The sequence below is a fragment of the Cyanistes caeruleus genome, chromosome 7 (assembly GCF_971803275.1).
Source record: "Cyanistes caeruleus chromosome 7, bCyaCae1.hap1.1, whole genome shotgun sequence".
Classification (NCBI taxonomy): domain Eukaryota; kingdom Metazoa; phylum Chordata; class Aves; order Passeriformes; family Paridae; genus Cyanistes; species Cyanistes caeruleus.
In genome coordinates, this window is record NC_141707.1 from 36,280,579 (window position 1) to 36,303,591 (window position 23,013).

The 23,013-nt window shown below is 42.0% G+C and overlaps 1 protein-coding gene across 1 annotated transcript in view; it reads right to left on the bottom strand.

Moving 5' to 3' along the window:
- Positions 1–21,898, bottom strand: part of LOC111931766 (von Willebrand factor D and EGF domain-containing protein-like) — a 166,790-nt gene extending 144,892 nt beyond the window's left edge. The window contains exon 1 of the mRNA XM_086896604.1: positions 21,575–21,898. Within this exon, the coding sequence (XP_086752730.1) occupies positions 21,575–21,671 (97 nt within the window). The 5' untranslated portion in view covers positions 21,672–21,898. The remainder of the gene's footprint in view (positions 1–21,574) is intronic.
- Between the last annotated feature and the right edge of the window lie 1,115 nt (positions 21,899–23,013).

A 23,013-nucleotide genomic window follows, 5' to 3' on the forward strand; every position in this document is an offset into this window, starting at 1 on the left:
CTCAGCACCTCCAGAGCTGCCCTGGGGAATATCTGCAGGTCCCTCTGAGGAGAGGACTCCAGGCAGTCCCCGATTGCTCAGCAACAAGGGGGCCTTGTTCACACCCTTGTCTGGTCAGGGCTTGGCATGGATTTTCTGTGCATGTTTTACTCTCTCCCTGCTAACAGCTTGTCCTGAGTATTTGGATCCAGTTGCAAGTAAATAAGTCAGGTACTATATGTTAATTCCAGTATGCTTTGGCTGATAAAAGTGAAAAGTATAAGCTCTTGGGGAGATTACTGCATATAAATAGACTAAGGCAATGGCATGGAGAACCTAGCTGAGCAGTAGCTTCACCATTAAGATTTTATCTAAATGATCCAATGTTATGGAGGAAGAAAAAAGCAGCAGAAGGCTGGGTAGCAATCTCAAACTACCTAAAAATCTGATTTCTGGTCATGCGGAGGTTTTGAATGTCGAGGTTTTAGTATGTCTGAGAGATGCTCAGGCTGTGGTGGTGCATCAGAACAGTTCATCTCTTGCTGGGGTGATTGTGTACATTTTGCTCGAGCAAACAAATATAAGTGGCAAGGGAAAGGATGTTGTTCCTTGACGCAGTTGTTCTCCTGACACTTCACACTGTGAAATACACCCCAATTTCCCAATAGAAAGAAACTGAAATTATGAAGAATAAGATTGACTGAAATGGATGACAGTGTTTAAAAAATGTTAGCTAGTATTGATGTTTTGGAGGAAAAAAATTACTCCAGGAATGCTGCCCCGAGGAGGTGATGGATGGGGCTGCCACGGGGCCGTGTCAGGCTGGATAAGTCACTCCAGCTGTGTCAGAGGTGATCATTACTCCTGTGCTCCTTGTTTTCTGGGTGCCTGACTGACGACCCTGGTATGCAGAAATATGAGGCACTTAAAGCTTAGCTGCCTCTGAAATCTCGATGTTGGAGCTGGCTGTGAGCTTTTTGATGAAAATCTTTTTATTTTCTGTTGGAAAATGTTGACTCACCACAGCTGAGATTTTCACAGGGTGTGTTTCTCCATTGAAGCTCTTGTTGTGTGATTTTTAGTACAGAATTGCTGGAGGGGGAAAAAGGGAGAAAAGAAAAGGGAGAAAGTTCTGCACTTTGGCATAATCAAAGCACATGAGAAACCACAAAATGAGGGGCTTGGGCTCTGCTCTGGGTCTGCCTGAGCAAAACTTCCCAAATTAATGTCACTGCCTCCTGGGCTGATACCTACTAGGGGGTTGTAGATGTGGGGAAAGGGGAGGAGAAGAGGATATTTCTCCCTTTCCCTCTCTTTCTTTGCTTTTTTTCTCTTTTCTTTGCTTTTACTAAACATTTCAAAAGAATTTGTTTCATTTCAGTGTGAAAGAGTGAAAAAAGGTCTCTGTGCTCTTCATGAAGGGGAAGAGCAGCTGTGTGCCTGGCTGTGCTTTGGGCAGCTCTGGGTTCAGGGAACAGACACCTCAGCAGATGGGACACACTCAGCCCCATTTCCCTGGCTCTGCAACAATTGTCCTGGAGAAGTTGGTGAAGGCAGGACACCCCACACCTCACACTTGCCTCCTACTGACCACTAATGCTGTAAGAGAAGAGAATTGGCTCACATGGTGCAACTGGCTCTTCATAATCCAGCTTTTTCCTTATTTCCCTGTTTTCTGAGGGAGGATTTAAGGTTGTTAAGCCATGCACCTGTAGGGTTTGCCTGTCCTCCTCCTAGTCCCAGATGAAGGCACTTTTGTGTGCAATGATCTCCCAGACAAAGTGTCTCACCATTTAAATCATTGCTGACCCTTTTCCAGCCCTGCTCAGGCTGGTCTCCCTCCTTCTCCACCAGCTGTGGCTGTGAGGAGTAGCCAGCTCTTGCCTCTCTGCTTCACATGTAAGAAGAACAAGCACAGCCCCTTCCAGTGCTCCCTTCTCTAAGGTAAGCCTATTTCCTTTTCTTCTCTTTTCTCTATTTCCTTTTCACTTTCCTTTCAGGTCACATTTCCAGGTCCCTTGTTAGCATTGCCGCTCACTTTCTGAACTGAACTCTAATTTGTCCAGCTTTATTTCAGTAGGATGATCAAAATTAGTCACAGTAGTCCAGCTGTGGCCTCTCCAATCCATGAGCACAGGTCTAATGAGTTCGCTGTGTTTTATGCGCACTAAGCTCAGTAACAAATTCCATTCTTAATTTTTCCTAATAACTCTGCAAGTTGCAAATCATTAGGAACCTGCATGGAAGGCAGCCTGGCTGGTTTGTAGCACCTCAAACCATACTTTATTTTCACTTTTTCTTGTTAAGCACTGAATTTTTGTCTCTGTTTTTGCCCTTTGGACGCCAGAAGTTCTGCGTTCATTTTTGAAGGCAACTTTTGTTTCTAATGATTTGGTTTTTACTCATGGTGGCATACCCATTTTTAGTTCTTTCTCTCTTTATTGTGCCTTGTGTTCTTATTAAGGTCTTGAAATAAACTGCTAAATATCTGATTGTAATGAAATGCCTCTGAGAAAAATGAAGGAAAAAAGATTTTGAATGCATTTATATTCCCTTTACATTACCTGCTCTTCTTCCCTGTTAATGGATCTGCACTACTTTCCTTTACCTTTAACATTGATATTATTTTGCCTTCACCCTATGAAGGTGATGAAAGTAAATTAATGACTGCAAATTAGGTACCCAGTTAGTATAATACAGAAGAAAAAAATCCCTTCTGGAAATAAATGGCATTTCTAAGATGGGTTTTGCTACTTTGAGCAAAGCACGCATTAAAGCCACGTGCTCACAACAAGAGTGACATGAAATAGTGGCTGACTGCTCTGCAGTGGGGTGTCACCACTCCTGGGAGCTGCAGGGAGCAGCAGTCCTGCAGGGAATCAGGGCATGGTGATGCCACAGGGGCTGGGTCACGATTTGCAGGCTCGAGGAGTAAATTGCAGAGGAGCAAACAGCTGCACTTTGGGCTTTCCTGCCTGGTGAGCACTTCCCACTGTGAATTCCTGTGCTGATGGATGGAAATATTTGCTCTGCCCTGGTGGAGTCCTGTCAGGTCCTTCAGGGCTCTGAGTGCTCCCTTGCCTTGGGAGGAGTTGGGGCTTTCCCTCCTGCCTGGGGCTGTACCTTGTGTCTGTCACTGCTCCATCTTCTCATAGCTCCTTATCTGCTGGAAAAGGACAGAGTGATAAATATACCCTTAGTGAACATTTGCAGACATTTCCAGTGCTGTGGTGTGTGCTGGGACTGACTGCAGTGGGCAGTGTTGCTGTCCCCAGGGCTGGAACCCTGCTTGTCCCACATCTCATGTGGGCACCTGCTCTGTGTCTCCTTCTACCCAGAGGGAAACAATTCCAGTGGGCTGTGTTGTCTGAAGTGACCAGGGTTTCCTGCAATAAGGCTGCTCTTACCTGATGACCTGCAGCAAAATTAAGACCTTATTTTCTGCTGAGGAGGTGTGAACAACCACCAGAGTCAGTCCAGACTTGACCTTGTTTTTCTCTCAAATACTTTTTTTTTTTCCCCTTGTACTTTTTTTAATTCTCTTGTCCAGTCTGGCTGCTGGGGATTTTACTCACAGGCTGTCATCTGACCTTTCTGCCCATGCCTGTAAAATTAATTAAACATGCCTCTCTCTAAGCATGTTCACTAAACAGACTTCATTCCAGCACTAGTTAGCACAGAGCTCCCATCAATATTAACAGGAAATATCTGAATACAGGGCATGACAATTCTGCACTCTGCCTGTTGTACAAATCAGCTCACTGTGCATCTTCTCCATGTCCTGTATGTGTAGCCTTTTGTCTCCTGTGTCCTTTTGACTTAATTTCAGTTTGCCCTCTACTTTCCCCTCCATTACTGTGTTATACATGGGCAGTTGGCTGTGTGACTTAATCATATTGGTCTCCTCCTGCTGTTTTACCTCAATCATCTCCAACCTTTCTCCACTGAACTGACAAAGGTACTTTCCTCTGTGCCACGGAAAGCTTGAGCTAAACCAATATGACAGAGCTGGAGTTCTGCATGCATAATTTCAATAACATCCCGTGTAACCAGTCACCGGGCTGAGATCTTTTTAATGAAATCACCCTTGTTATCAGCCTGTTTTTATTCAGTTCTCACAGAAGGATTGCTCACAGCATGAGTCATGCCAGGCATTTCAGTGTCTCTCTCAGGAAAACAGTAAAGATAATAAAAAGGGGTAAAAGCGTAAAAACATTTGGAAATACAACACTTAGGAACAGTGATGCTGCTGATAATTTTCAGCCATTTTGCAGAACATTAAGAAAAAGAAAACCAAATAAAATGCCAAAAGTGACATTTTATTCATTGATTTTTTTTTTAATTTATTTATTTATTAAATTTATTTCTGGGCTTATTTGCATCATTGCGCAACTCTAACATTCCATCTTTTTTTCATTTTAAGGTCTTCTGCTCTCAGAACTTTCTTCTCCACAGAATAATAGAAAGCTCAGCAGGACAGGAAAAGACACTCATTTATTTCATGATGTGAGGTTGGGGCCGAGCCCCCTGCCATGGCTCCAGTGAGGTGGTACCAAGGGGCTGAGGAGAAATGTTCCCTCCTGCTGCCACCCTTGAGGAGCAGGGTGAGCTCTGTCCCTCTGGCTGGGGAGGTGTTTTCTGACCTCAATCCTCTCCTGGCTAAACCAGGAAGGCACCACACACACAAATATGCTCTGAGATCATCTGTTGTCAGGGTTCTTTTTACATGTTTTCCCCTGAAAAGTACTTTATTGTTTTTTTCTTTTTTGCAAAGTCAACTGGTGATATCTACATCATTATGGAGCTTTCCTGGCACTGCATCTGCTGATTGATGGCTGTGAAAATGCAACATATTTCATTTTCTTTTCCTAGACGTGAAGCCAGCTGCTAATGGCTTTCCCAGGGTGAAGCTGGCAGCTGCAGGATCAGGTCTCAAGGCTCTGAAATGTGCATTTGCAGGAGAGCCACCTGGGCTTTTGGCTGTTTCATTAGTGGTCATTACTGCTTGTAGGAAAGGATCTAAGCAAAGTGGGTGCTGAGCCCTGCTGTAAATTCTGGGCTTTGATTTGGGAAACCACAGTCATTAGTGTCGAATGGAAGCGATCTCAATGATCTCCAAATCTTTCCGTCTGCAATTAAAACTTCCATCGCCTGCTTCCAAAACCATATTAAGTCCCACGGTCTGAAAGTTCACATTTATTTAGTTTTATTCATCTGCCTCTTCAAGTCAAATACAGAAACTAATGCATAAGTAGCACCCTTTTTATGTTAATTGTGAGTGCTTGCTGAGGACTGAAGTGTGAATGCCAGAGCATCATTAAGATGAAACTGTAGCTCTCTGCAGACACCACACAGCAATAAGTAATCTTCTCCTTCAGTTCTTGGATCAAATTATTATCTAATTCACTCTAGAAAAAGGTGTTTTATTTCATCATGTCTGTATTCTGTCCGACTTTTCTGTATTTTATGCACAGCAAGGGACTGTGGTGGCCTCCAAGGCCATCTGGGCTATGGGATGGTTGTTCTGCTGCTTGAAGCCCCAGGTAGCACCTCCTGCTGTCATAGAACCCTCTTAGATTATGAAGAAAGGTAGGATTGGTCCCTGTGAGATTTGTGGATGGCATCTTCTTCTGGGAGGTGCAGGCAGGCAAACCACAGGGCTTTGGTGGTGCTGGGTGTTGCTCCCTAAACTGACTTTTAACAAGGCAGGCAGGAATTCTTATCTTTCCTAGAGAAAGATAGACTCACCAGGATGCCTGGGGGGGGGAAAAAAATAAAATAAAGCAGAGCTGTGAAGAGATTTTCCATCAGTTTTGTAAGCTGCTGTCAGGCAGGAAGCAGGAGGATCTGCATTTGCATTTCGTGGAGTGTTTCGCAGCCACTTAAATGGGAAAGAACAAAGCAGGAATGATTGCTTGTGCTGCAGTTTCTGAGAGCAGCGAGAGGATTTCATAATCACACAAAATTATGCAAGCACAAATTTTGCATTGTTGGCCCCTGACAGAAAACTGACCTTGACATATACTTGAACATTCTTAAAAGGGAGAAACCGGTTCTATGAGCAGAAATGCTGTAAATCAGAACCTTGCTTGCAGGTAGGAAGGTCCTGTTTGCTTGATTTCTAATCTAAATGATCAAGAAAAAGAATTCATAATTGCTGAGTGGTTGAAAAGTGGGCCCAGAGTGTACATCCTTTTCTCCTATGAGGCTCAGTGGGTTGAATTCTCTCTCTCAGTGATTGCCACAGAGGCTTTAGATAAGGAACCTGTGAAGAATAGCTGAACAGTGAAAGCTATTATCCTTAAAGACTGATATTTACTGGATTCCTGCTTTTTGCCTTTCTAGCTGAGTCACAGAATTTCCTTTGTTGCTGCACATTCATTTCCCTCCTTCCTCTAGCAAATACATTGAATTGAGCAGGCACATGTCTCATACACAGTTATCTAGAATCATCTCCAAAAACCCTTCAAAGTCCTACACACACACAAATGAGCCTTGAACACTTCCAGGGCAGGGCAGTACATTAGCAAGCCTGAGAATTAACAATAGAATTGGGTCAATAAAAAAGGGATATACTATCTGATCACAAGGTGAATGTTTCCACTGCAATGTAAAAAGCTGCTTTCAGTGCTGGAAATACAGTAGAGCAACAGTTAAATTACTGCCACTGTACAGAGCTCATTTGGATCCTTGCCTGCTTGCTCTGATTTGCACAAGCAGTGGGAAAGGCTATTAGGATAATCAGGAGAATGAAGAGCTTGCTTTTAAAGTATAGGTTGAAATTAATTTGCTTAGCCTAGCAAAAGGGAAAACGAGGATGAGTTTTGTGTTGCTGATATGTGCACAGCAGGGAGGGGAACTTGGGGTAAGGGAGAATGTTGTGAAAACATCTGCTTTAAGAGCAACATCTGTGAACATATTTGATGTTATATTTGAAATTTGAGGTGGAAAAGAAGGAATTTCTTTCCTTTTAAAGGTAAAGATCTAAGTGATTTGAGCAAAATATCTTTTTCCCACGATGGATTTGTCCCTTGCCTCTACAGCAGGGGTCTCCAACTGAGCCATGGCATGGCTGGTTCAGGAGGGGCTTCTAGCCTGTCTCTGAGGCAGCTCTGTGTGGTGGCATTTGCCAAATCCTCTCTTTTCTCTCTCTGAAAATGGGTGTGACCAAAACAAGTCCTGTGTGTGGCAGGCAAGAAACCAGAGATGTCCCCAGGCACGCTGACTGGACAGACAGGTCTCTCCTACCACCCCCTTTCTCCTATGGATATAATGCCTGAAAAACTTTCTGGAGACCAAAAATGAGCGTGATGCAAAGAATCTGTACCCCCAGGTTACTTGAGTATCTTTAATGAAAGGAAAATACCTGCATATTACTGCAGACCCTGAAGGAGTGAAGCTGGAATATTCTGGATCAGGGGATCAGAGAGCTCTGAAAGTTTTGAAATTATGTTCTTCCCCTCACCCACTGCAGATTTTACTGAATGCTTACAAATCGTGCCATTGCTTACAATATTTCACTCTTCTGATGCAAGAATTTTGAAACCTGTTATCTATTTTGTTATTTTATCATCAGTTATCGAATTATTGTTGGGAGAGGTTTACACATTCACCATCTTATCATAAATATCCTGGAATATAAAAATATCCAATTTTTACGCTCTTACTATGAATAAATTAAGTTGGATTTATGAGGCTTATGGCCTGTTCTTCCTCTGCTCTTTGGAGGGCTTTGTGAATGCTCAATGAGAGCTCTTATTTCTTATTATGGAATTTTATGGTAACCATGTAACTGGGTTAATAGAAGAAGTATAAATAAGGATATGCATTTGCCTGTGAGCTGTTTGAATATGGGGAAGAGCATCTGAAGTTCAGAAAATATGAACTGAAGCACAGACTGTATATCTTACTCTGTAAATAGGGAGAGAAAGCGTTTCAAGCACTGAAAAAAGAATGGAGTGTGTGGGAATTGTCCCCTAGGAAAGGTAAAAAAGCCATTGGAGTTTTTTTCTTTTAAGCCATCGTGCCCTACCCCACAACCACATTTTAGCAAACATCCTCAGATGCTGCAGTTGCTCCCTCTCACCAGCTGGTCTCCTGCACAGACTTCACAAAGTGAAAGAAAAGGCACTGAAAGAACAGAAGCAGGAAAGGGTTAACAGCCAGGATGCTCTGCCCTCTAACAGCTCCTCTTCTCTTTGGTCTACAGGAGCTTGGGTGATGTCAGTTCATGCAGACTGAGACCCAGACAATAACCACATCCTACTTTGAAAAGAAAAAAATAGAGACACACAAATTACTCTTTTTATTAAAGAACACAGGCTAAATCCTGCAATTCTCTCTCCTGTGCCTGAGCAAAACTTATCCTCACTCATCCCTGCGCTGTGTTCTTGTCCTTTCCACATTCAGTGCTGCTTTAGCAGCATCAGCTCCAGAAGGATTCAATGCAGGCCATGTCCATGCTCACAAAGGAAGGGATGGAGCCAGCACAGCTGTGCCTAAAGAGATAGGGCTGGAGAGGACTGAGGTGGCCACCAAAAGAGAGAACAGCTGGAAAACAAACAAAAAAAAAGATTTTAAAGGAGGCACAGACAGGAGGTTTAAGCAAGAGGAGCAGGTGCTGGGTTAGAGAGGCGAGATCGCCTCGCAGGCTGCCCGAGTCCCCGGCTGGGGGACCCTGGGAAGGGAGCAGCAACAGGAGATAGGAAGGAGAAAAGAGAGTTTGTGCTTCACACAGACTGGGGGAAAGACCATCCCAGCAGTTCTGCAGCCTCTGGGCTGTAGCAGAAAAAGGCCATGGGGAAGGGGTTTGGCAGGAGAGAGGTTTTTGGTTTCCCTTCAAAGCAGAAAATCAGGGGGGAAAGCAGCGAGAGGCTGCTGCTCCCAAAGGGCTGCTGCTGCTCCCAGCCCTCCTGGGAAGATCTCCTGCTGCCAACAGGGCTGGCTGTGGTTTTCTGCAGGAATGGGACAGCCACAAGTTCGTGGGCAGGCTGGCTGTAACGCTCAGCGTTCCGGAGTAGGGGCTCATGGCTCTTTGTGCAGTACTGTGGATGAGAACCTTTGTACTCCTTTCATGGTTAAAAGAGCCATTTTCCTTTAGCCCTAAAAGTGAGAGTGCAACAGGTATTCTAAGCATAATGGGCACTTTATTTAAAAGGTTAAAAATGGCACTGCTGTAAAGCAAAGTGGTGATTTCCCACTGTGCCTCATTGCTGTACCCATCTTTGCTGCTCTGGGGTGTCAGAGGGAGAGCCAGGCACTTGTGCTGTATTCTGCTTTGCTGGGAAATCCAGCCAGATTAATGAATTTGGGGTCCCTCGAGATCTGCATAATTTATATCGATGACTTGCTGTTTAAAGCGTTTTACAAAGTCAGGAAATAAATTGTAGGTTTTATAAAAATATCATAATTAAAAATTGACTTGTACTAAATGTTGGCTCCAGGAACGTGTATGAAGTTCAAGTATGATGGATTGTTTTGCTCGCTGAAAACTATAAAAAACCAGGAGAGACTTATGATGATAAAAAGTACTTTTTTTAGGTGGTTACATTATCAATCTTTATATTGAGCCAAATGCTGCTTGCATTTCTTCTGTGCATATTTTATTGACTTCATTGTGACCCATTGGGGAAGGACAGAAATATTTGTATTACAGTGAAGAAATATTGTCACATACAAAATCAAAACGTGTTCTTTAACCAAATATAAAACTTCAGAAGACAGAAATGTCTTTAATATGACTTAATCACTCCAGATCCTGGCAAGCTGCAATAAATTTTCTGCTATAAAAACAGAAGGGGAATTTTCTTGCCTTCCTTTGCATTAGTAATACAAATATTAAGATGATGAATGTTATTTTTTCAATAGTTTGATTTAGGAGAAAAAAAATGTAAAACTATGCAAAGGGGAATCTGTGACATGTAAGGCTGGTCTCAATTATTTTTTAATGAAAATGAGTTTGAGAACAGCTGTTACAATGAAAAAATGAGCCAAACCCTGTTCACTGTTAGCTGTTCTGTTCCCAGTGAAAATCAGTGGAGCTGGACAGGACCAACAGCCTTAAATTAACACGGTATTGCATGCTAAATAACAGGAGTTTAAAATTAGACACACACTCTTCTATTTTTATTTGACATCAAACTGAGACTCCATTGTTTGAGCAGGGCATAGAGACATGCAACAGAATTAAATGATGAATTAGCATTAGAATAATACTAAATATGTAAAGTTCTGCCTTGTTGCTATGATTAGAAATGAAGTAAGAAATGCTTTCCTGCCCTCTTCCCCTGGAACAAGGATTCTGAGAGAGACAAAATGTCCAAGGAAAAGACTGAGCAGGAGCTGGAGGACAGCAGCTGGGATGGGCAGGAAGGCAGCAGAGTCCCTGGACAGGGATAGGAGGCACAACAGCTCCAAAACCTTCTGCTCAAGCTCCTCTCACAGCCCTTGGCTCGGGCAGAATGGCTGGGGAATGTCTGTTACTGGTCTGGGCCATGGTGTGAGGCTGCAGGAGCAGGGCAGGGCTGGCTGGGCTGGGGGCTCCTGCTCTCCCATCCAGCCTTCCCCTGGAGCACGGCACGGAGCTCCTGCTGGGTTCATGTGCTCATCTCAGCCATGGAACACAATGGCTGGGCACACAGGGACAGAGGCATCCTTCTGATGCACCCTCATGAAACGGGTTGGAAATAAGTTTTGATCTCTGTGTCAGATATCTGTGAAAATAAAAATGGAATCCCACTCAACAGCTGCTTTTCCTCCCATCTTGCTGCCCAATTCTTGTTTGCTTTGCTATCTTGCCTCGCTGAGAGCCCTGAGAGGAGCCAGAACAGGATGGGATTTTCTTTAAATAACAACACTGAGATCATGAGGCAAATATGGGGAGAGATATATAAAACTTCTTGATGATAAACACACCATGAAAGGGGTACCTGAAACCCAAGAGACACATTTTAGACAGTGGCTGTCCTACAAATGCTGCTCTGCTGCTTGGTGCCAGCTCACGTTCCTGCACAGCTTCACTTGGGTTTCAAATCAACAATCACACACTGATAAGTTTTCTGGGCCTCTATTTTCCAGTTCCCTGAATTATGGGCTAGTGGCAAAATCACACAGATAAAATCTTCCAGATGCCTTATCTGCGTTTCAGAAATAAATAACATGTTGGGTTTACTCTTGAACTCCCTCACAAAATGCATCACTAGGGGTCACCAGAAAGAAGCAAAACTTTGTTATTTAACCTGGAATGCTTATGAATTTATACAGTGTTTTTCAGCTAATCTTTTAGAGAGGGTAATTTGGTTTTCAAAAAGCAAGACAAATTATTTTTCTACAGACAACAGGTATTTCCTGCTAATGAAAATGCCATTATAGAATGCCTGTATTAAAAAAAAAGAGAGAAAAAAAAAAAAGGCTTGTGTGCAATTCCTCACTCCCATAATTGCATGCTGATACTGTATACACACCATGATTTGAAATTTTACTCCAAGCTAAAATAAGATGTTTGCCTTTCTGGTTTGGTGACCTGTGTCAGAGTACTGGCTAATTTAGCAGTCTGAATTTTAATTTTTCAGCTGGGCTTTAACAAAGCCTCAATGATTTGACTCTGATAAAAACTTACTGCAATATCTTTAAATTCAAAATTGTAGGAATACAGCTTTTCAGAATTTGTTCCAGCTCTTTGCTTGCAAATCTTAGAAAATATATCACATGAGGTGGTGAGGACTTTTTCCAAGGACAGTCTGCTCAGGTAGAAACATGGATCTTTCAGGATATTTTGGGAGAAAAGAGCAAAGATAACATGGGTGGAGTTCAGTGGGGTTTTGCAAAAGAATGAAGGAAAGGACAATAAAATGAGGCCAAGCCAAATTCTTAGTGCTGAATAAAGGCCCTGAATATCCAGCCAGTGGTAATTTGGCTTTAACAAAAACTAAGAACAGGTCACTCTTTTTAAAATACATCAATTTCTGCATTTTCCCAATGGCTTGATGCCTGTCAGAGGAGAGGCCAGTGTCCTTAGGGGTGTTGGGATGTGCTGAGAACAGAGATCTGCCCAGAGAAAGCTGCACAGTCTGTGCTCCCCTCAGTGAACATTTATGCAAGTTCTCCCACGCTTTGTCTTGTCCTCCTTCAGTTTGGGTAGAAATGACATTCTTTCCTCCTCCCCCCTCAAATGTATCTATTTTACAGCTAATGAAAAAGCTCCGGAAATATAACTGTCCCTCGAATTGATTTTGCTTTTACGTAGTGCCTTTTCCCCAAATGGATGCCAGAATGCACTCTTAAAATCAAACTATATAGGACAATAATTTCTAACAGAATGGAAAAACATGGCAGCAGCTTAACAGAGCACTTTAGTGCTAGGCAACACTTTAGGAAATGAAGGTGGCTTTAAAGAGCAGGAATAAGCTCGTGGCCTTGAAGAAGTTATTGGATATGAATAAAGAGCAAGATCAAGAGCAGCCTCTGTAATCCACAGCTGCCCACTCTGGATGCAGGGAATATATTGTCAGTCCCTTGCTCAGAGCCTCAGAAATTAAAGAATGGGTGTTCCCAAGCTTATTTTACCGGCTGAAATATTATTTAAGTTATGAGGGTTCTTCAGATGTCATATTTCAGCTCATGGCACAAATAACCCAAGATCCCCCAGCCCTTCACACAGAGTTTGCTCCAAAATATCCCTGTCTGCTGTGTGCCAGTGGGTGCCTGCTGCCCCTGCTCCAGAACCCTTCCAGAACCTCCCAAATTAAGGAATCCCATGCCTTAAGCAAAATGATGCTCTTTGTAAAGTAGAAATTAATTTCACTTTATCTGTTTTTTCTTTATGCAAAATATCTAATTGCCTTATGCCTTCCCTTAAGCATAAAACTATAGGGCACTCAGGATTACTCAATGGCTTTCTTTTGGCAGAAAAGGACCTTTGATTAAAAAAAGAAGTTGAAATTTGGTGTGTTAAAACATTGCTTCCCGAGCACAAATGAACATAAATCACTTCTTTCTGGACTGCTGGGGACTCACAAACAAGTATCATTACTAATATTGAAATTTATTGCCCCTTTTATTTAGCTTGTTCATTCTTCTAAAAAAGAAGAGAAGTATGTTTTTGGTTAGAGCTGGTCAGGAATTTTAAGTGTTGTTTATTTTACATGCTGTTAATGAAACTGTTCATAGAAATTTGAATGCAAATTTCGTTGTTGGTGGAGATTTTATGTTAGGAAGCATTTGAAGGCTCATGCACTTGGGCATAAGGTTTTGACCAAAATAACATGTATTGATCAATTGATGAGTAGTCTATCTACTCATTTAACTGTGCTGGAACTGCTTTATTATTATTATTTTTATATATAAATAGCATATATCCATTATTCTATATAATAGTTGGAGCTGCTGTCCATCACAGGTATTTATACCTTTACTGAGCACATGGGAGACTGACAGCAAAGCTCTCATTTCAAGATGCATTTAATTACTAATAGAAAGTGAAGCAGTTCAGATAAGAGATTCTCTCTGGCATAATCGATGGAGCAGTTCTGAGGGCACCTGTCTGTGACAGAAGAGATTGATCCAGTTCCTGTACCCTAAAACATCTTTCCTGTCAGTGATTACCACAAGATCAGACTATCAGTTAACACTTTGGCTTTTCCTACTTATGTCTCAGTGGAAAAGTTTTAAAATGTTTAAATGTTTGCAGTTGTGGAAGCAATCAGACAGTAGAAAGCCTTTCTGTGTGGATCAGCAGGGGTTACTCATGCTAAAATAGGATATCTTTGGGAAGACATATAGCTGTTATACAGATAAGCAGAGTGAGGGGCTGGGCTGTATCAGCAGTGATGGAATTCAGAGGCAAAACCCCCTCTAATGGGCAGATTTGTGAGGTTTATTTTTTGTCACCATAAATTTTCCCACAGCACTTCTGCAGCACTAATTGCTGTGATAATTGCAAGAAGCAGGGATAACTGTGGTGGCCAAAGGGATGTTTCCTGTGCTTAGTTCCCCACACAGCCACCTGTGCTGCCTTTTTCAGGACTGCAGTGTTTTAGTTTCATTCTCAGTTTAGCCCCATTGAGAACAACATTAAATTGCCTGCTAAGGGTCTTAAAAAAATGAAGCCTGATGCTACCACAACCCCCTGATTTTTTTATTTCCAGAGGTGATTGTTTTCCAACTCATCACCATGTATACAGATATTTAGAGTCTCTGCCTCCTGCTTTTCTGAGGGGGGAAGAAGCTTCTGCCTTCTTCCAACACATTTTTTTTCCCTTGTGAGTGTTTCTGTGCCTGGGCCCTTGGGAGCAGTGTGGGGCTGACCAAGGACAGCTCTCCAGGTCCCCTCACACCATTCCAGCACCTAATGGGGGTGCTGGTATCCTCAGGAGGAAAGCTGCAAGCTCAGATCTGAGACAGAGGATGAAGTTGTTTGGAAACAGCTGATGGATAACTTTGTCAGAGATGTATTAATGAGAGGAAGTGTCACCACACCCATGCAGAGTAGAGGTAATAGCAAACAGAAGAAGAGATCTTTGTGGATTTCAGGTGTTAGGAAGCAGCAGGAATAACTGTGGGGGATTTTCATGATGAAGACATCAGTTATTGGGGAAGCGCGAAGCAGCAGCGAGGGACTGGGGCGGGAAGTGGATTTATGATTTATGTCAGAGCTGTTTGTACTGTAAGGCAGCAATCATGTCAAGAGGAGAAAAGAGTTGTAAAATTCCTCTGGGAGATGATGGGTTGTGCTGGGATCACCTGCAGCCCCAATCCAGCTGTCCTGAAGCGCATCAGTGCTTGGAGATCACACCAGGGACAGGGGTTGAGTCAAACCTCATCCTTCCACATCCAGCACTGAGAACTTCCACATGCTCGTGGTCTTTGGCTGTGATCCCTGAAGGGAATGCCAAAGCTTCCTTGCTCTGAGCTGTGCTGAGGGGCACAAATGAGTCCTGCCTGGGCAGAGGCTGAGCCCACAGGTGATGGTACCCACACCCAGGGAGGGGAGGGTGAGCCAAACCCATCTCTGCTCCAGACTGGGAATGCTGCCAGCTACTCACTCCAGCTTTCCCAGTGAAATTCTCTTGCATGATCAGTTGAGAAAACTGGAAAAAGACTGAAATTTATCTGAAACTGGAGGGTTTGTATATTTAGCAGCTATGAGTGAGACTTTGAAAGGATAACATGGGAGAAAAGAAGCCCAAATCCTTCAGGAAGGTTGTGGGATGGGTGTGTGTGGCACCCACAAGACTTTTGATGCAAAAAACTTCTGGGATGGTTCTGGGCTAGCTAAGGGAAAATAATAGATTTCTTTGACCTTTATTCTGCTTTATACACATTCAGAAAATCAAATGTCCATGTATTTAAGCATTTGAAGAGGGAGTTGCAGGCACAGTGGGGTAGGAAATAGCCTACTCTTCATTTTCCTTCTATTTCTTGCAAAAGAAAACCAAGGAATTAATTAGATTTCATCCTGTTTATGTCTTTGTTGTTAGCTTTAATCTTAACGTCTAATAGAAAAACAGAGCAAATGGCTCTGTGAATTTTTATATTTTTTTTTTCCTCTAGTCCATTAAGAAAAGAACAGAGCTGATGATAAGTCAGCCTGAGTGAATCAAAGTATCTGTGCTGTGCTGTTGAGGGAGGCTCAGTCACAGACAACTAGTTTTATAGCAGGTCCATGGTTGATTATAAAGTAAATAATTGGAGGAAAGGGACAAAGAAGATTAAAGTCATGTCTGAATCATGTTTGTGAATTGGTCTGCTTTGGCACCCTGACCAGTTCAACAAATAACACATCTGATGGATGCAGTGAAGTCCAATAAAGCTAATTTAAAAAAAAAAAAAATTATTAAGTTATGAATTAAAAAAAATAGCTTAGGTGTTAAATAAGCCACTGATTGAATTTTACCTTCCTTTGCTCTACATATAGACCTTCAGGAAATCAGGGAGATAAAATTCCATTAAAAGCTTGCATGATGGTCAAACATCAGCAAAATACAATTTCAAATGGAGATGAGAAGGAAGAAAGTGTTGACATAAGACCAGCTCCTTCCTGTAAAGGAATTGTCTAGTTCAGATCCCAAATTATTTTTCATATTTTCATTAAAATCATTAGCATTAAATCATTCAGGAACTTCTGAGAACCCTCTTGTCTTTGTATCAACCTCTAGATTTATTTTGCTGGGGGATGTTATTCCTCTTATTAGTGTGAGGAAGAGGAAAAGTTGGGGCATGCACCAGTTTGGGGAAGTGCAGTGGCTCCTGAAATGATTAGCAAATACTGCAGGAGGGGGCATTTAGTGGAACAGTCAGCACACAAAGCTGCCAAGGGACAGCTGAGTTGTAAAACACTTCAGCTACCACAGGAGATGCATTACATTATTGTGGTAGGCAGATAATTTGCTATCCAGCTTTTGGAAGCTGCTTCATAGAAAAAAAAAAATAAATAAAAAAATAGGGGAATAAGCAAAATAAGCAAACTCGTTCTCAATCAATGAATTAATATAAAACCAGCAAAAGGAGCGGAGCAGACTACTACAATCCCTCAGCTATATTAGGCAATCAATTTTTTTTCCCCGTTTCAATATGTAGAATATTCCCTCGTGGCTCCCCATGGATGCCATGCAGTGTGAACACAGCAATCAAAGTAATAGACGTCAGAATAATCAAAATAAGATGTGTCAGAAAGAAGCAAATGAGTGCATACTCTCATTAAGTAAATCTCCTAAGAGCTTAATGTACAAAGCTCTTCCCAGAAAAGCTGTACAAACAATTGCATGCACTAACACATGGTTCTATTGCTGTTTCAAAGCAAATAAAAATATTCTTCAATCTAATCCACGTTTTTTTCATATTTCACTGTAAATAATCCCTACCTGAGGCAAAACACATAATGTAGCTGCCACAGTGACATTAACAAAGGTCACAACTGAAGGTAAAATATACTACTTTGAAAAAAGCTTTAAAATCCTTAAACAAGCAACGTGATGGAAACCATGTTGAAGACAATATCCATTTCTGCTGTGGCCTGGCAAAGTCCAACTCTAAACTTCCATCTGTTAGGTGACAAGACACTTCATCCAGGTAGTAAGTAGCAAAAAAGTCAATATGAATCTTCCAGGGGAGCAAATTTTTAGACAAAATCAGCAATCTGGCTGCCTTGGGGACATTTCCCAGCAAAAAATTCAAAGAGGTGCAGTAGAAACCCAATGAAAAAGCAACAAAAGGGTATTTCCACAATGTTCCCAGCCCTCTGAGGCAGCAAGCCTACGACACAAAATAAAGGGGAGGAAATATATCCAGAGGAAATATATCCAGAGGAAAGAGCCTTTTCCAAAGCCTGAATTATTTTAATAGGCTACAGAAGTGGTCTAGGAACAATTGGAAAATAAATTCTGCCTCTAATGAAGTTAATTTTAACTTTTCCTTCTGCTCACTTACTATATCTGTAAGATAAAGAATTTATAGCATTTTGGAAGGTAAATGGATCATTTTTAATTAAAACAAAGGGAATTTGGGGGGAATTTCAAGTATTGGCCACCTAAAACATGTTAAGCAGACTAAAACCTACCAGAAATACTTTGTGTCCCATTGAGTTTGTGCATGGCCTATTTGACTTCAGACTTTTCAGGGAAGTTGGCCAGAGGCCGAGCATTTTTATTGCCCTCCAATTTACTGTATTGGCTTTTGTGCCAGTTCTGAGCCATGCCAGGGCTGATGGGGTTGGGCTGTGACTGCTGAGGCCTCACCAAAGGATTTTCCTGATGACCTTGAGCCACTTTGGGTCCCCAGGCCATCAGTAAGGCAGAGTGATGAGGCTCCCTCTGCTCAGCGATCTGTCTTGTCGGGTTAGGAGCAAACACTGATTTGTCTCGACTCCTCGTGGTTCCTATCGATTGCCAGGGAAGCTGGATGTGCACAATACTTCTTCAGGTTTGGCATTCAGAGACAAAATAACTTTGAGGAACTGGACCATTAAAGGAAACATTTTGGCCATGAATGTCCTATACTGTTATGAGCAGTGTCTAATAAATTGATTCTCGATTTTAGCACAGTGCAGAGTAGTAAATAGCTGTTAAGGGGTTTGAACATGTTTGGCAGGCCAATGGGAAATTGGCAAATGCTTGGGAGATGCAGCTGAAGGGCAGCCCTCTCACACCAAACATATCTTTGTGTACAAGCCTGTGTATCTTTGAAAACAATCATTTTATTTCATCAGGGCATTAAAAGGCAAATGCGTGAGCAAAAAATTATTTCTCTAAAAATTCCAAAGTCCTAAAATCCAATAATGACAAACCAGTACAGGTCAGGAGAGTCAAAAACTAAGGTGACAGAGGTTCCCTCATCCCTGGACTGCAACAGTGCCCAATTTTTCCTTCCTTATGAATGAAATTTCCCTGAAGTGGCGCAGCCCTTGTACTTCAGGTAAAAAGGAGTGGAACAAAAAAGTTATCAGCAAGCAGAAATCATTGTACAGCCCCTGCTTGCCTTTGACAGCACAAAATCAGATAAATCCAGATTTCAATCTTAGTTTAAAAGATACAAACTGGCTTAATTTGGGCCTGGTCTGGTGGGTGGCAACCCTGCCTATGGCAGGAGAGTTGGAACTTGGTGATCTTTAAGGTCCCTTCCAACCCAAAGTGTTCTCCATGTTAATTGGTACTTGATATTGATTTAATAAGAGGGAAATAAAATATTAGCCTGCAAATTACTTTTGATGATTAAAAGTAATGTAGGGAGAGAAGCATACTGTAAAGGTTGTTCCTCTCCCTTTATTTCTTTGGCATGGCCAGGAGTCTTGGCTCTGCTTCCACAGGAAAGCATTCCGTGGGTTACTGTTTGTAAACGCCCGCGGCGCTTCCCACGGAGCTAAACCACGGAGCCAGATTAATCCCAGTGTTATTTCCAGAGGCACAGGAATGGTCTGACCAAACCCACTCATGGCCTGAGAGCTTGGTCCCTGTAAGCTGTTTCCAGGCCTGGGATTTCAGATCCTGGGGATTCCCTGGGGTGGTCACACCCCTCTTTGCTCAGGGACCCTGAGGGTGGAGGAAGCCCTGGAATGTTTGAGCCTGACCAAGGGAGGGGAGAGTTTGCTATCCCTGGCAGATACTTGAAGGAGGTAGGAGAAGTCCTGAATAGTTTGATTAGATCCTTTTGAGGTAGTCATGGGGAAATACTCTCTCAGCTCCAGCAGATTTTTGTTTCCAGGATAGACAGTCCACGGCACTCAGGTTTTACAACAGAAGCTCACAGTGAAATCATGGGTTACTTGTGAGTAGAACACAGAGCAAATTAGATACTCTGATTTTCATTTCACTCTTCTGTACAAAGCAAGACCAGGGCTCATATAATTACAAGACATACTGAGTGGTTTTTGCCATTCTAGACTATTTCCATTTACTTTCTTAAATCAATAGACCACTTGGGTCGCTGGAAAACACCATCTTTCCACGCTGGCTGTAGGCACTTTACCTTCCTCTGACACCATCCTCTCCTCTCTTCCTTCACCTCTGGATATGCTCAAATTTTTCCTCAGGTGTTTCAGAGTTGCGGGAAATGCACAGGAGTAAGCTTGGAAACAATTAACTCTATCTGAGTTTATTACATATGTAACACCTTGCAGTGAAGCCCCAGTGGATTTTGGGAGCTTCAAGGGTACCTCTGCAGGAAACTCATATCCAAATTAAAAACTTTCTCAGTTGTACATTATGAAAAGGCTCCAGAGGGGATGGGGAGAAATTCCTTTCCGCTGGTGGTGTTACAAGCAACTATTTTAAGATAAATGTTTTTTCTGTAAGATACCACTGTAAAAAGATCTATTGTCTTTTTCTCTTGATTGACTTATTTACAGAATTTCATCCCAGAACAGTCTGACAAGCTCTGTGTTGTGTCAGCCCTCCCACATCTATGATTCACTGAGTTGCTTTTGTCCCTGATGCTTTACTTAGTCCTGTAATAGACAGCAGCTACGGGTATTGTTGGTAACCTTTTCGTGCTTCTCAGTCATGGGAAATAATGTAAAAACCCCAAATATTGAGAATTCACTCAGTCACAGGGAGCTTCATTACGTAAAGTAAGGGCAGAAGATGATGCTCTTCCTCGGTCTTTAAATTACTTTTTCATCTTTTCTCTTTCAGTGAAGCATCTGTGAAGACCTTTTTTCTTTCTTTTTCACCATGAAATTCTTATGGGATTGGTAGGTTTGTTAGAGTACAAAAGTAAACAGCTCTGTTAATACCCTTGTAATGTCACAACATGATCTGTCAGAATGTAAACTTTTTGGGCAGTTTCATTTACTTCAAGTTCACTCTATGAAAAAAAAAAAAAACCCACAACAAGACTGAGGAATCTTTCGGCATCACCTAAGAGACAGCACAATACTGAATTCCTTTGTGTTCTCAGTTTAATAAGTATGTCCATATATATTACCTGCAGTAGGAAAAATACAGTGGCAAATACAGTTACTTAGTTACTAGGAGTTAAAAGGTCGTTTCCCCTGATGAAAAGCTTGTTCTATCAGATAAGTAGCTGCTACACTCCAGAAAACTGGCAACCCTTCAAAAGGTTTCAGAAATTAAAGGCATTGTTTGAAGATAAAGGCGATAAGGTCATTTGCTTTGTGTTCAGTCCTGCAAAACTTTCTGGGTGACCCTTTGATATTCAAGTGAGGAGGGCTCTAAATTGTTTTATCTTCGTAGAGCTAATGAGTGCTGGCTGACAGTCACTGTTCAGACCAGTTGGGACTCTACTGGAATTAAATTTTGTAAAATATTACAACACATTTCCTTTAAGGGGGGGCTGCCTCTGCAGAATTTGCCAAAGCTGAATCCATAATCACTCACAGCACTACTCTCTTTGCTTTTCTCAGTTTCTTTTATTAACCCAGTTTTCACTAGCTGAATAATGTCTAACGTGACTCTCAATGTATTTCTGTGTACAATTAATAAAGCTGTATAAACAAGCCACATATGTAAAATCTATGTCCCCTTCGAACTCTCTGCTAGAGTGAAACAAGACTTACATTTAATGTGTACAGTAGTAGAGAAATTACTCCAGAACTTTTTATTGCCAGAGGCTTTAGGGCTGTGTATGATTATTATATGTGTAATTAACTAATCCATAATGTTCCTCTGATATATGGTGTATATAATTCTTTCCTAGAGGAATAGAATGTTATTTTAAAGCCTTTTTTTTTTTTTTCTTTTATGGTTCATTTCATTTATTCCATTTATGGGAAAATGTTATGTATATTCCCTAAATCACTTGACTTTTTTTTTTTTTTCTAGTAGGAAGCAAGAATTTTCACAGTTTTTTTGTTTTTTTTTTTTTGTTAAAAAGTATGTGCCAAAGGGAAGAGAATGTCCTCCTGTAGTGATCAATATACATCATGTGCTGAAAGTGTGCTGGGCTTTCACTGTGACCTTCTTCATTACTGTAGTTGTTTATTTTAACCTTACTTCCATCCTATTTCGGAGACTCTAATAATAGCCCTCTGTCACTCCAACCCACATTCAAAAGTAAATGTAAACAAGATCATCTCGGTTTCAAATACACATGAACTCCATCCCCCAAACAACCATCAAGTAATTAAAAAGCACAAAATCCTTACCTACTGTTGCTGACTCAGAGCTAATGGCCAGCAAGGGAATCCAACAGAGGAAGGCAACAAGTTGGAGATGCTGATGGAAAGGAGAGGGCTGCTGCATAGTGTCCAAGACAGCTTTTATCCACGCATCTGTAGTTGCTTACAAGTTAACTTTTGAAGTCCTAAACTTTGCAGGAAAAGCCATCAGCCTGCCCGCCTGCTTCAATTTTTTTTCCTCCCCCTCTGCCTTTCTTTCTCTCTTTTCAATCCACTCTCCTGGAGAGGGCTCAGTGTGTCATTAATCCCAGAATTTCCAGGAGGGAAGCCCTGCAGCCACAGACAAACCCCTGTCCCCCTCCCACAGCCACCCAGGGCACACGTGTCCCTGCAGCTGCTGCGGCCACAGCTGCTGGGATTTGCAGCACCAGGACAGCCTGTGCCTCGCTGCTGGGAGCTGACCCCACAGGAACTGGGGGTATAAACCAGCCACAGGTTTTTGTGGCTATTCCTTTTTTTTTTTTATATCCTCAGGGTTTTGAGGCAGGCAGCACCGAGTGATGATCGCCGCAGTCATATCTGGTGTTGTGTGAGGGGCCTGAACAATGAGAGGCTTTTCAGCGTGTCATTGCACCAGCCAGAGCAACAGAACAGGGCACAGCAGCAAAGGGTTCCATCACTCAGGCTGCAGTGATGCCTTCGGATTTTAGCTTTTATATTTTTCATATATTTGTAATCCTGCAGTTCTTTAGTGTATAACTCTAAAATCCATATGGAGTGTCAGCTGCTGTCTTCACATTTTGGTCAGACAGAACAATTCCTCTCTGGGCCTGGGAATCAAGGACACCTCACTGCCTCAGGCCCTGAGAGATGGAAACAAAAGTGAGTTGGGAGGAGCAAACTTGGGGTAAATGACTTCATTACCTGAAGCTGTAATTAGAAGATGAACTCCCAATGTGCAAAGTGTGAAAACCCATGACCCACTGCCCATTTTGGGTGCAGCCCCTGGGGAGGCTTCATCTGCACTAAATGCACCTGTAGGCCCTTCAACAAATATATTCAACACTTTTTAGTCTATTAATTTTTTCTGGCCTCTGTTTTAGGTAGCCCCAAAAAGGCATCAGCACTATTACATTTCTCTGAAATTTGGTCTCTCAAGGTGCCCTGAACTTACTTATCCCCTTATCTGTGCTCTCCTAAAAAGGGTTTAATCAAAGGGAGCCTTTGAGGTTGGTAAAGATGAAATTGAAGCTTCCCATTGTCTCAAGTAAGAATTTTCCCTGGGCTGGATATGGCTTACCTCATTTCAGGAAGACAAACAATGGCAGGTCAGACAATGAGATATTTCCCATTCTCCCAATCCAAGACAAGACCTTACAGAATTCAGAAAAAAAGAACAAAAAGAATGACACTGGCTTCTCTTTTCCCCAACCCCTCCACCCCAAACATCATTCTTAAAAAAAAAA